General features: G+C 38.7%; 1 protein-coding gene across 2 annotated transcripts in view; it reads right to left on the bottom strand.

Annotated features, from left to right (window-relative positions):
• palmdb (palmdelphin b) overlaps window positions 1–15,123 on the bottom strand; it is a 63,693-nt gene that overhangs the window by 30,640 nt on the left and 17,930 nt on the right. Inside the window, exons 3-7 of one of the 2 annotated variants that reach the window (XM_033986254.2) lie at window positions 9,754–9,834; window positions 7,998–8,122; window positions 5,259–5,373; window positions 3,189–3,213; window positions 1,206–1,319 (exon numbers count right to left, since the gene is read on the bottom strand). In XM_033986254.2, the coding sequence (XP_033842145.1) occupies window positions 1,206–1,319; window positions 3,189–3,213; window positions 5,259–5,373; window positions 7,998–8,122; window positions 9,754–9,834 (460 nt within the window). The remainder of the gene's footprint in view (window positions 1–1,205; window positions 1,320–3,188; window positions 3,214–5,258; window positions 5,374–7,997; window positions 8,123–9,753; window positions 9,835–15,123) is intronic. The other variant, XM_055230257.1, reaches the window with a different exon arrangement.

Here is a 15,123-nt window from a genome sequence, read left to right as displayed (position 1 = left end):
AGATCCTTGCTGCTGGTCAGGATTTTTGCTGTTAATTTAAAGGTGTATTGTGTAACTTTTCTCGTAGCAGATCAGTCACTTGCTTGTCTCCATGGAGATTACATTGCCTGAAATATTCCTCTGTACGACACCTATTTTGTAGTTTGTTTTAGTGTTGTCACAATACTAAAATTTCATACTTGATTTTCATACTAAGGAACAGACTCGATACTCAATACTCAATTCCCACACCAGAATGATAATTAAAAAACACAGCCTTTGTTTAGACAATAGAATGTGATCTTCAACATTAAATCACAGCATTTGCTTTTATATTACCATGTGGCCTTATATCTGTGTAATCCCATTGTGGTCAAACATCACACAGCCCTCTTGCTGTGTTAAAACTGTCTACACTAGATAAATAGTTATTAGACAGTATTAAAGCTGGAGTCCCCTTCTTTTTGTAAATGAGAAAATGTTTTTTCCAAAGAGCATATTGTAAAAGCAGCACTTTGTAACAAAATGAGAGCTCTGCACACTGTCTGCAGTGTCTGCATAATGTGTCCTATATCTGTGTAATCCCTCAGTCGTCCAGGCAGGTTCCACAATAGGTCTATGTGTCTTATACTTGTTCTGATCCAGCTCAAGATCATTCTAAAGTTATTCAGGAAAGGTTATTTTCTGTTTTGTGAATGTGATTTTTTTTAGTATCGACTTGCTCAAATCAGTATCTAGTTTGGAGTTTTGGTTTTAGTATTGATTAGTATCTGAATTTTAATACTTTTGACCCTACAGACAAGTGTGGCAGAGTAATACTGCAAAATGAAAAAGGAAGGTAATAAAACAGTGATTACTGTATTTTTCTTAACATTAGACGCTTATTTAACCCAGAAATAAGCGTCAAAAGCAGCGCTCTGATTGACTGAGATTGGGTGGGCTACTCAAGTTCCACTTCTATGTCTGACAGAAATTGTTCTAAAGCCATACGGTGACTTTATAAGAGCTGTTCACAACTTTCAGAGACCAGTTTTGCAGTGAAACTAACTAATAAAACTCACAACTATCTGCTAGCATGTACTACTTAACTATCAGACAATAAAACACTTTATAATTAGATGCAGATAGTGCACAGTGGGCATATTTTGACCTCAAGAGCTGCTTGTACAATATATCTGCACTGAGACAAGACACATTTTACTCAAATACATGAAAACAAATGTTACCTCTCTTATCCTCTGAGGGTCCATGGTCTGAAGAAACTTGTGGGTAAAGAGGAGGAGGTTCAATAAAGATATCTGACAGAGAGTCTTCAGTCAGCGGAGACGACCAGGACACATCTGCAGAAGGACAGAGGACATGTGGACAGAGGACAGGGGACAGGGGATATGAAGGCAGGGTGTTGGTACAGTGGTGTCTTATGAAGTGGCTGTTTAGTTTCTCCAATATGACGCTCACGGCAGTCTTCTCTACACTGAATGGAGTCTAACAAATTGCTTTTGTTTGTGGTTATTTTGAGGCTATAGAATCACATTTATGAATCACGCTTACTCATATTCTGTTTAATAACTATAAGGATTAATGCAGTATAAGCTACTTTGATTTTGAGGCATCACTTTGAGCAATACAGGAATGAATATATTTCCATATAATTAAAAGAAACAGTTATGTTCAAATCTGCAACTAATGAAAAACCAAAAGCACAAATGCAGGAGTTATCGTCCCAGAGCTCTTCTCCAGTCTCACAGTGTTGCTTAGATCAGTCTTGCTGTTAAAAGCACTCGCACTATTATACAGCTTTGTCATTTAGCACACACTGTTCTTAATCATGCCGTGTGAAGAAAAACACTGCAATTTTATAGAAAACGCTACCACATGGTTAAAACTACACAGCTCATTGGATCATAATTACAAATATATACAGTACTTTCATGCAAATTATGAGTATTAGTATTATTATTTATTACACATAAAAACAAAGTAAACTCATCGGCGTAGTTTAACATAGGGCTGTCCAATATGTGAAACTGTCTGTGATGGAAATAGTTTTATAAATAATATTAATAACCATGAAACATCATTACCTGGAAATTATCCCTGTTTAAAAATATAGTGTAGCTTTTTACCATAAATGAAAATCCATGTTATAGTTTAAGTTTATTTGATTTTTTGTTACCAGGAGATGCCAGATGTGAAGCCAGATTTTTCTGTTTTGTTACATGTTTTGCTCAGTTTGGTCTCGAAACATACAAGAAGCAAAATTGTCCACTCTGCACTGAAAGATGTTTTAACATTTACTTTAATTAACTAGCAGCCATAGATATATATGGGACATTGTAATTTCAAAGGCTGTTTTCTCAAAATGTATTTTCCTCCAGTAAGAATATATTATGTATCAGCCTTAAAGTAGCACCTACATACACCAGACTTTATAATCTTGTATTTGACACCAATGCCAATATATATATATATATATATATATATATATATATATATATATATATATATATATATATATATATATATATATAATTTTAAAGAAATTGTCTAGAAGTCTACAAGTGACAAAAGCTTTATGTCAACAATATGAGATTATTTGAACATTTGTGTTTCTTGCAACACGCCTTCAGTTATGATTTAGTTTGTCTCATTTTTGTGTCTATCTTTTGAATATTTATCCTTCATTACTTTACGTATTGCCTGGACGTTACATTCCCAGCACGTCCCATCGGGAGGAGGAAGACCTAGGACATACTGGACTATGTTTCTTGGCTGGCCTGGGAGGAGCTACAGGAAGTGTCTGGGGTGAGGGATGTCTGGGAGTCCCTGCTTAGACTGCTGACACCGTGTCCCGGCCCCAGATAAGTGGAAGAAAATGGATGGATAGGTTATGTCTTAGTTACTCTTTAAGTTACGTTTACTTTTTACCTGAACACAATTTTTGGCTACTCTTCCCACCTCTGCTAATAAATTGCAAAATATTTTTATGAGCCAAAATGTGTCTGTCAGTTTGTCTCAAATTAATTTTTATATTCAGTGCGCAGTGAAAGTTTTGGACAGCTCTGGGTTTAACTGAGCCAGCATTAGTAGTTAGCAGGATCACCCATTCACAAACAGATGTTAACACTTTTGCACTAAACTATATAACGTTAAATCTACGTTATATATATATTCAATCCAATGTGAATAGAAAAACCATGGCGCTTTACCTGAGAGCGGGTCTTCGTTGAGCTCCTGCAGGTCAACAAGAGCAGTGGGCGTCAACAGAGCAGGCAAAATGAGCAGGGTCACAGGGCGCACGCGGAGAGCCCGGCACACACACACATATACACACACACACACACACATGCAGTACATCTCTGTGTGAGGCTGTTTACTTGAGATGCTTATACTCTGAGCCCCGTCCAGCCCACGCAGCCCTCAGAACAGCACCACTTACACACTCCAGAGAGGGGCGTCCAATTAGGGGAAAAATGTGTCTTTTATGTTGTCGAGTGGAAATGCACAAAAGGCACAAAAGGCTATATGCAAACACTGATATGTAAATAGTATGTACGCATCAGCTGGTACATACAAGTACAGCAATGGTAGTAGTAATAATACTGCCAAACTGCAAGAAAGGTAATAAAACCGCGTTGTTGTTGTTGTTGTATTAGAAGCAATAAAAGTATGTTTTTCCCTGATTTCTATACTAAGGAATAGACTTGATACTCAATACTGATTCTGATACTAATTTAAATTGTGATAAGAAAAACATCCTTTCTTTAGACAATATAATGTGATTTTCAATATTAAATTGTAGTACTTATACTTATACTTATACTGCCATGTTTTGTACTTGTATACTTGTTCTGATACAGCTCATGATCATAGTAAAGATATTCAGGAAAAGTTCATTTCTGTCCCATGAATGTGACATTTTAATGCCAATATTTGCTCAAATGAATATTGAGTTTCGATATTTTTGTCAATCCTACATACAAGCGCAGTAGTGGAGTAGGAACACAAGGAGTAATATTGTAAAAAGTGCAAGGTAGGTCATGAAAGAGTAATTACTGTAGCAGAATTAACAAAAGTATTTATAAGTGCTACTCATAAAGTGTAGATTGGTAGCATACGTAATCATGATAGGAGGACAAGAACAAGATACATGAGTAAAAGGAGTAGTAGTAGTAGTGGTAGTAGTCGTAGTATTGGAAGTAAATAGTTAGTACATTCGTAAAGTGAAGTAATGGTAGCTGTAGTGATGGTGGTAGGAGGGTAATAACAAAAAGATACTTGAGTTGCAGAAGTAGTAGTAATAGTAATAGTAGTAGTAGTAGTAGTAGTAGTAGTAGTGGTGGTAGTAGTAGTAGTAGTAGTTGCAGTAGTAAGGCTAATACTGTAAAACATGCCAGGAAGAGAATAAAACACTACACTAGCATTAAAAACAATCAAAGTACTTGATAATAGGAGGACAATCGTTGCTACTGGCATAAAGTACAGCATTGGTAGTAGAAGTAATCATGATAGGACAACAACAAGCAGATACATGAGTAGCAGACATAGTAGTATTAAGTAGTTTTGTAGTAGTAGTAGAAGTAACAGTAATGGTAGTTGTGGTTCTACTGCTCAAAATGTACAAACATATTGTAGTATTTTCTTTTGGTAACAAATGAAGAGAACTGCACAAGAGCAAGCCGAGTACTTGCTGTGGTAGCTCCAGAGAATATTGCCGTTGGTGACTAAAATAGCAGTAGTGGTTGTGGTAGTAGCTGTAGTATGTAAAAAGCAGATACTAAAATAAACGTGGCTGTTGCAGATATCCAGGATTGATCAGAAGAGGGCACTGTTTGACAATGAATATATTCATAGGAAGATGAAGTTTAATCTGATGTGATCTTATTTTCATTGACATATTTTATTTTTAGTAGAATGATAAGATCTGTTTGATTAGCCTTGGGAGACTATTGACAGCTGTATTATAAAATGCCATATTCCACATAACCTATTGTGTCATGTGCGGTACAGTTGACCCGGCTGTGTGATACAGTGCATTTGACCCATCTCAGTGGTGCGATATTTGACCCAGCACTCCATGGTGTGCTCCACCTCCTTCAACCTCCTCAGAATGGCATCTTCTTTAGCTGTACCTCAGTGGCAGTACATTTGACCAAGCTTAGTGGTGGTGGTATATTTGACCCTGGTGTTGTACATTTGACCCGCCCGTGTGTGGCGTATGGGTACATTTGACCCCTCTCAGTGGTAGTGCATTTGACCCAGCTGTGTACCGGTGTTACCTTGATGATGTCTTCTGTGGTGCGCTCCACCTCCTTGAGCCTCTTCAGAATGTTCTCCTCTTTGGCCGACAGGTCCAGCTCCTGCTCCTCCAGCTCCTCCATCTCCTTCTCCATCCTGAGCACACACACGAATATCAGAGCCGAATGTGTCAGCAAACTACACAGGAGCTGTTTAGATTCACACTTTAGAGATAATATAGTCGGGAGGGGAGTCAGAGCGTCAAATATGAAAGTGAAACTCATAAAACATGTTAATCCATTGTTTTTGGTGACTATAGCAATAAAAGTAAAAGTAAAAATAACATGGTGATAAGTTACTTTTTGCCCATTACTAGAAACCTATTCCCAAATCCTTGTTTTACTTTACTTTCTCCTGACCCTAAACAAACCCGACACACAGTTTGTAAAGAGAGTTTGTAAAAAGTAGCTCCAGTAATCTAACGCTGGGCGAGTGGAGCAGTCACTCTCATTTAGCGTGAGTGTGGAGGTCAGGGGAATACTAACGTCTGCAGCTCGGAAACAATTGTCCTCCTCCTCTCCTGAGCTCTGTGGCTGTTTCTGATCTTAACAAAGCACAGATAGGTTTAAAGGAATTGAACTGTCAGCCTTTCTGTCTGGCCCTGTGTCCCCCTTCTCCCCTTTTGTGTAACCATGTCCCCTCTGGTGTACCCTGTCAATTTGTCCATTCCTTTATCCCTTCTGGTGTCCTCCTCTATTCTTTACTGTCTCTCTCTGTCCCCTCTTGTGTCTCCCTGTCTCCTCTCTTGTCTCCTCTGGCCACTCTCACCTTAACATTACATTAAAAGGCCTATTTCTCTGCTTTTAGCTTGACAGTCCATTCACATTTGTCTGATACTTGAGTTCGTATTATGCAAAATTGACTTTTTGGAGCTTTCTACCATCTACGTCTTTGAATATAACGATTTCAAGGCAATAAAAGGTAACATTATGTGCAGCGCAAAGGGTAGCATTGTGATCTAAATATATGCTTTATCAATTAATACTTCATAGAAATAAAATACCCTCCTTTTAAACCTCCACTGAGGTATATTTCCATTTTGCATTGTATTGGCTCTGTGCACAACAACCTCACTGTTAGCATCACTACTTCCTGTCCAATGTTATCTCTTTGAGGTTTTTGCTGTTTTATGCTAAAATGAAGAAATAAGTAAAGATTAGGCAGAGGACAGTGAGCTTTGAGTAGAAAGAGAGTTTATGCTTCTCTCAATGCAAAAAAAAAGAAAAAGAAAAAAACATAAATAAATACATAATAATAATAATAATATTAATAATAATAATAATATCAATAACAATAATATTAATAATAATAATATTAATAATAATAATAATAATATATTTTTTTATTTAAATGAATTTGATTTTTAATAGGTTCTGTATTTTATGTTTTCCGATTTTAATAGACTTTTAGCCTATTACCAAAATATCTTCATTATTGGCACCTCTACTTTCTCCTTTGCACCCCCTCCTCCCTGATGTTCCCTCTTGTGCTTCCCGTCTCGTTCCCTCTCTGGTGTCCCCCCTCCCCTCCTGTGTCCCCTGTCTCTCTGTCCTCTCTGTTACGCCCCGCTCAGACTGGGATCAGACCCTCTCACGCGGCAGATTTAGGAGCTCAATTTTGGAGACAGTACTTCATGTGGAGATTTCACACTCTCATTGTTCTTTAGCTCTTTTATTGATGTTTATAGCCTGTAATTATATTTGATAATCCTTACAATGTCTGTTACAAAGTCAATCAGAATGAGCTTTATCATTTTATCTGTCTAAATCTAACTCCAGCTCTGCCTAATCTGCCTGGAATAGAGCCATGCCAAATTATAGGCTGACAATGGGTAAAAATAGCTAGGAATGAATGACCTCAAATTAGCTCTTGGGTTAGCAGCGTGGTGGCAGAGTGGTTAGCAATATTGCACCACAACACACTGCACAACACTTATATTTATATACTTTATTTATTTATATATTTATTCTTTGATTTGCCAGGAAAGTCCCACTGAAATTTAGAATCTTATGTTCAAGGGAGACTCCATAGAAGTAGAACCTACACAGGCACAGGAAGAACATGCAAACTCCACACAGAAAAGTCCAACGTCTCCCAAGAGTTGAACCCAGGACCTTCTTGCTGCGCCAAATTAGCATCTTCTCTATATGTTGGTTTGGAATTTTATCTAAAACATGCACACAACATGTATCCTCCTGATCCTCTTTATCTGTAGATTATCCCTGGGTTCAAAGTCCTGCCGATGGTGTCCCAACAGGATCAGAACATCCCCGTAGAGGAACATATGCTGTGTTGCTATGTATGAGTGAGCAGCACTGTTTTGACTCGAGGAAGATGGTCTATTAGTTACTTGTGAACAGTTAGTATGTTCCTCCATTAGTGGCCATACCTACTTCTCAAAGCCGAGTCTCATCTGATCTCAGAAGCTAAGCGGGGTCGAGCCTGGTTAGTGCTTGAATGGGGGACCACTGGGAATACCAAGTGCCACAGTGGGACAGCAGTAGCTCGAGTGGAAACTGGAAACACATATTCCGTCCATCTGTCTGCCCCAGTACATTAGTATTTCACCCCCAAAGTGTGGAAAGAATGAATAATGCAATGTAAAGCACTTTGGGTGTCTGGAAAGGCGAAAAATAACTACAGTGCGTTATTAGGGTTATGGGTCAGATTTCTAACCTGAGGATGTTGCTACATCAGGGTCATGTGCAACAGTTTCTTACTTGAGGATGTTGCTCTGTAGCTGGGTGGTCCTCTCCAGCTCGTCCTGGGCTTGGATCTTCATGGCCTCTCTCTCCTCCTCAGACTGGAGCCCGTCCATCAGCCACTGCTCCCTCAGAGACTTCTTCTGCAGAACACATATTGGTAAATGTTTAATTCATTCTTTTATGTAGCTTTATAGGAGCATGGCTTTAATTGGAGTACGGTTGTCAAAAGTATCAAAATCAGATAGTAACTAGATACACATTTAAGCAAGTAACATAACTGGATAAAAATGGACCTTTCCTGAACAGTTTCCTCTTGAGTTTAGTCCACAAAAAAATATTATTTGCATTGAAAATATTGTCTAAAATTAGCATTCAAAAAAATATGTCTGTTCTTATCAAAATCGAGTTTGAAATTTTAGTATTGTGACACTACAGGAGAGAAAAAATGGTTTACACTTTGGGTTGTTTTTTTAAATTTTTTATAAAGGAGATATGCTTTTTGCGCTCACTTTGACACATTTCGAAAAAAAAAAAAACGTTCATGCCGAGACTCTTTTGTGATATATATATATATATATATATATATATATATGCTATTGAAAAAACATTCTTTTGCAGCAGTCTCTTTCACATCAAATGAAATAGTTTGTTCCTTGTGCAGTTACATTTAGCTTTTCAGTTTCAGCTTTATATAGAGACCCCATTGGAGACTGGATGTACTTGCCAAATGCACATACACAAACACACATGGACACTCCGACATGTTGGGTTTCCATGCTTTGAATGCAATGTAATGCTTTGCATTACATTGACTTAACGCAGTCCTGACCTTAAGCATTTAATTAAATTCAAGTTTATTTAAATAACGCTTTTAAAACAACTCCAGCTGACAAAGTGCGTCACATAATCAAACACAATACAAACACAGTCACTATTTGCATAACCATAACCATAAAACCAAACTGTAACCTATTTTAAGCCAAATCTGAACTTTAAACCATGTTGTTGATGTGATAATAAAGAATTTATCTCTTAAGGACCTAATTTTGGACCTGACTCTGAGCACAGGTGTAACCGTATTAATACTGAATGAGAGAATATGTTGGTAATCATCAAATTTACTTCATGTAGATACTACTGCTGTTTTGCTCCATTGACGTTTTGTTGTTTTGTGCAGAATGACACTAAAATCTCCACCTATCTCTGTGTCACTGTGTATAGATTTCAGTCCCAACAATGTGATAAATACAGATGAGTGGGTGGCTCGTCTCTCACATTCTCCAAATCCCCGGGCCAAGGCATGGAAAGTAGTAAGTGAATTGCTGAATTGAGCTGCAAATTGTTAAAAAGGTATAATATGTAACTTTTTGTAACTTGCATAATTCCATGGAAATAGAAAGTTAAAAACATACTTCAGAACACTCTCCATGGAGACAGATACACTTTGAGCCATGCTGTGGAAGATTAGAGCCAAAAGAACAACATTCCCATGGAAACAAGCAGGAGGAGGCTGAGTCAGGTTTTTCAGTGTAATAAACTTAAAATAATAGTAAAAAACATTTCTCAGCTTTCTAAAATAAATAAATAAATAAATATATTGCAGTGAACATGGAGGATGCTGGGTTTGTTCTGTTCTTTTCTGTGTGGTGTGGTGCCCTCTGGTGGTTGTAGTAAAATACATATATATTATTTATTGTCCTGACCTCAGACTTGATGTACATTCAGTGCATGAGTATGTAATTGACTCTATCCCGTGATGTGTGGAGAGTACCTTGATGTACTGCAGTTTGAGCTTCTCCTCCTCGATGTCTCTCCTCTTGTGGCTGATGTCTTCCCGTATCCTCCTCTTGTCCTGGACACACACACACACACTCATGTTGGACTTAACCTTAAGCAGTGCATAGAACAGGTTTTCATGTTTTCCTAACTATGACTTATTTTTTGGGGGGGGGGGGGGGGGAAGTCATAGGTGCAGGGCTGGTGAGGATTCTATTTATTCAACATAAGTGACATCATAATAATTGTGATAGGCCTGCTCTAGACTTAATGTGGGTTATGGGTCAGGTGTCTCTATATTTAACAAATTTGATACATGTTAACGGTAAAAAAGGGAATATACTGTCATTTGTTTAGCTAAAATTAAGAAAACCTTGCATATAATGAGCATAAGGCAAAAATACACCAGCAGAAGTCCCTGAGATTATATAGTGACCCATACGTGGGTAGAGAATTGACAATGTTTAGCGCTCTTTTCACCATGTAAAACCATAACAACAAACCTCAAATTAAATCAAAACAAGGTAACCGCTGTCATGGTAACCAGATACATTCCATGGTTGCTAATAGTTGCATATATAAGCCCTTACATTCCGATTTTCTGCCATTTTCTCTCTGCACTTGGAGAGAGAAGCTAAGCTAAGCTAACTAGCTAATAACATCAAGCTAATCGGCTAATTCTTCATTTGTTTTTCAGCAGAACCTGAACTCAACGGGTGTCCAATTCAACCACTTCAGCTCTCAGCACGTCCCAGGTCAGATGACTTTACTATACTTTACCAGCATTTCGACATTTAATTTATGTACAAAATATTAAATATATTCTGTTTAACGCTAGTAGTTATTAGCTAACTGTGAGAGTCAAATGTTGCTCCCTTGATGTCCGTGCAAATTGGGTAGAGTTGGCCACAAATTGTACTAATAAGATTAAGAGTAACCCAAGAAATTTGCCAAGTAGCAAATAGTATTTATATGAAGTATTTGGGGAAACTACTACTGAAGAGCGGTGCAAGAAACACAAATGTTCAGATCATTTCATATCGTCAACATAAAGCTTTTGTCACTTGTTGACTGTTACTTCAAACTAAATATTATTTAAGTAGGAGTAAAGATACGGTTGTTCAAAAAGTAAAATGTAACTGAGTACTACACATCTCTGCTTATAGACTTCCTCACAATGGGAAGAGTAACCAAAATTGTATACTCCAGTACAGTTACTTCAAACTTTAGATGTGCTCATAGATGTTTGTTTTTCAGGGGTTGTGGTCTTTGATGGATGTTTGGCCACAGGACGGACTGTTTACATCCCAGAGGAGCCGTCGGAGGAGCCTCTAATCCCACATGGGCCTAGTTCATTTTGTCCAATTTGCAAGTTTCTTGAATGAAAATTCACAGTGTAAAAAATTCAAACATGAGAATTTTGAAAAAATTGGGTTCTGCCCACAATGGTTGACATTCTGTAAGGTTTAGGGTAAAGTCATAATATATTTTTTTACTTGTCTTGACATGTTCTATGTTTGTACCTAATTTAATTTGTCTATGATGAAAAAGGTCTCTCATTGCCGTAATGTATTTTGATTTTTGAGGTGGCGCTATTGAGTCATTTTGAAACATACATTTTTTTGCACATGAAAATACACATTTTTTTTTTGCCAATCTTGAATTTTAGGCCATAGCTGGATTAGTGTAGAGCATCTATTTAGCCTACAACAAAGTCCAGTACTCTGAACCCCATGTATTTCAATGACACATTTATTATGTTACCACGGTAACATGGTTGCAGATAGAGGTATGTTCTCATTGGCTTTTTTTGTTCAGTTTGTCAAGCCAGATGTCATGCCGAATTTCAAATGTTTTTGATGAAGTCATTTTTTTGGTCCTATACAAAAGTTCAAGGGGGCGCTGTGGAGCAATATAATGTCTGACCTATGAAAATTTATATCGTTACATTAAGAACAAGATTTTGAACAAAACATATTAATGCTGGGAAATAGGACACTGCACGTTTGAGTTACGGGCCATTTAAAACTTCAAAAAACATATTTTTTCTTTGCAGGCTGGCCACACCCACATTTTATAACTAAAACAAATTCAGGAGAGTATCCTATAATCCCAAATTTATCTACCTTATTTTGACCAATTTGCAAGTTTCTGGAATGAAAATCCAAAGCGCAAAAAATTAAAATGTGAGTGTTAAAATTTTGAAAAAATTAGGTCCCACCCACAATGGCCGACTTCCTAGGGTTTAGGGTGGGGTCATAATATACATTTTTTACTTGGCTTGACATGTGCTATGTTTGTACCAAATTTCAAATTTTAACACCAGGTGTTACCATTCCTTACACTGCGGGTGTGTCTGAAAAACTTCAGAGAATCTTCAGACAGTATGAGATTCGTGTCTTTTTGAAACCCACAAACACTTCAAGGCAAAAATTGGTTCACCCTAAGGACAAAACCCCGAGCCATAAACAAAGCAATGTAGCCTACTCCATTCAGTGTAGTGAAGAGTGCAGTGAGCGTTACATTGGAGAAACTAAACTGCTACTCCATAAGAGGATGTACCAACACCGGCGGGAGAGTTCCTCTAGACCATAGTCTGCCGTGCATCTCCATCTCAAAGCCACTAACCACTACTTTGAAGATAGTGAAGTTCAGATCTTACCCGGAGAAAAGAAATGCTTTAAGAGAGGAGTTAAAGAAGCTATTTTGTTAAGAAAGAGAATCCTTCCTTAAACAGGAATGGGGGCCTGAGACATAATCTCTCCCCCATCTACAACTCCATCCTCAGACCCAGAACAATGAGAACAATAGCAGGGTCGCTAAGGGCTGAAGAGGGCAGTTTCAGCTGAAACTGGAAGCAATAGCTGTTTACAGTTTCAGGGTAGTTAGCCCCTCCCCTCAGATAGATTTAAAGGCAGTGGCCACCAGCATCTGACCAGAACTGAAGAAGCGGCTTGGATGAGCAGCGAAACGTCTTCACTCCTACAAAATTTGTCCAGTTGACAGATTTAACTTCGTTGTTTGCCAGCTCACAAATGTGCATAAACTTATCTTTTTCCCAACAAAAAATGTGTGAAAGAGAAATATTTTATTGAAATATTCAAAAAATTGCGATTTTGTTGAAAATTCGCCCTGACCACACCCAAAGTCACATTCAAAATGTAATTGATAATCTTTAATCACACATGGGTTTAGTGGGATTTGGACAAATTTGAAGAGTTTGTGATGAAAACTGTGAGGAAATGAGGGTATGCACTTTTGTCATTCCCGAGTTTGATCCAATATGGCCGACTTGCTGTACATTTTAGGGCGGGGCCATAATATCATTTTTGTCATGACCTGACATGTTCTATTTTGTGATGTGAGTTTCAGATTTTTACGTTGACTTTTTTCTGAGTCGGGCTCCCATTGGCCCCATGAAAATCAAAGTTTGAGGTGGCGTTACTGAGTCGTCTTTTGTTATTCTTTCTTGGAGTCTTTTGTGACGATTAAAGCTTGTCGAGTTCTAATTTTTGACACCACTCACTGCCATGTCGGGGCGTGTTTTACTACTTGATTTTTGCCATTTTCCGGGTTTCGGACACAGTTTTAATGACTCCCTCACTGGGACGTTGTCCCAGGCTCGGACCTAATAATAAACTAGGCCAGATTGTATGTTTTTGTGTGAAATGAGTAATCTAACCTGCCATGTGCATTTATTTTAACCCATCTGAGCTTTTGTTGATCTAATAATAAAGGATTTACCTCATAGTGACCTGATTTTTGCCCCCATAAGCAAGGCAAGTCTCCATGATGTGAGTGTGTGCAGATTTTTGTCTTCACAGTGTGATAAATACCTACCTACATGCACAGTGACCTTATAAATAAACAGCCAACTCAGAGTTTAAATACAGTACGGCCAATGCATAAGTGAATGTGTAAATGAAGCTTTATCACAATGGACAACCTTGGCAATGTGCATATACGTACTTAATTAGAAGTCATAAGAAATAATAAGAAGTAAGGGGATGCCACAGGATGTACTTTTACATCAGATGCCCCGCCTGTTCTAACCCACTACATCATTGTTAATGGAATTTGCAATGTGGAATGTGCAAAGTGCCTTACCCACCCAGGGACACAAAGACAGCATGTAATTCACTGTGATTTGAACCGGTCATCCTTTGGCGTGTGGGTCATACTCTCCACACCCAACAATGGTAACAAACACTTAGTAATGCAGGTCATCTCAGTTATGCTTGAAGACATGTACCGATGACGTACAGAAGCTGTGTCCTATGGGTGTGTGTGGACATAGCGAAGGGTTGCCAGATTTAGCGTGAGAATCCAGCCTGAGCCCAGTGAAAGGGGATCTCGCCCTGGATGTGAGGTGAATGTGTGTGTGTGCGTGTGTGTGTGCGTGTGTGTGTAGAGTGGGGGTGTAGAGTGGGGGTGTAGAGTGGGGGTGTAGAAGTCTGCAGAGCGGTGGGACCACTTCACATGTGCGAGTCACTGTGCTCATAACAGAGGGGCATACATCACTACAGCTCACCTCCTGACAGTGACAGAGGGAGCCAAGGAAATGTTATCAGAGAATGCGAGTGGCGGCATGGTGGCTGAGTGGTTAGCTCTCGCGCCTCACAACGAGTCAGTTCCGGGTTTGATTCCCAGGTCTCCTTTCTGTGTGGAGTTTGCATGTTTTCGCTGTGTCTGGGTGGGTTTCTCCATCAACAATGCACATATATTGCTGAAGAAAATACAGATTTACCCCCAAAAGATTCTATATGTACAGTGCTAAGGTAGTCCTGACCAAGACTAGCTCAAGATCTGGAGATGGGTCCCTAGCTGGAGGGTTGATGGACTAAACCTACCCAGACATAGAGAGAACATACAAACTTCACACAAGCAGCACTAACCCAGAACCTTCTTGGTGTGAGGCAAGAGTAATAGGTCAAATGAATAGAAGGAATTTCCCTCGTGAGAGAATACAGTGTACCTTAACCCAGTGGTCCCCAACCTTTTTATCACCGCGGACCGGCCAACGCTTGAAAATTTTACCGGGGGGGGGGGGGGGGGGGGGGGGCTAATGCTAATGCTAATGCTAATGATTACACATGATACACATTTGACCCACAATTAAGTTAATAGCAGAATAAACCACGCTTACCGATCAGGAACAGCATCCAGTCCATCAAAACATAAGGTCCCTCTACTCCTCAGTCCACCATGAGATCTTCACTCGGTTCCACGAACCGCTCCGGGTCCGAGATGCCTCTAGTTTAACTTGTACAAACATCCACAGTGTCCTCGGTCGCGTACTTCCTTTGTTTTGTCCGTTTCGTCATGTTTAAAACGCAAAACTGCTGCGTAAAATTACGCAATACGC

This window comes from Periophthalmus magnuspinnatus, chromosome 20 (genome assembly GCF_009829125.3).
Source record: "Periophthalmus magnuspinnatus isolate fPerMag1 chromosome 20, fPerMag1.2.pri, whole genome shotgun sequence".
NCBI classification, from domain to species: domain Eukaryota; kingdom Metazoa; phylum Chordata; class Actinopteri; order Gobiiformes; family Gobiidae; genus Periophthalmus; species Periophthalmus magnuspinnatus.
Note: the sequence above shows the minus strand (reverse complement) of the source record. Positions and strands in the feature narration are given on the sequence as shown.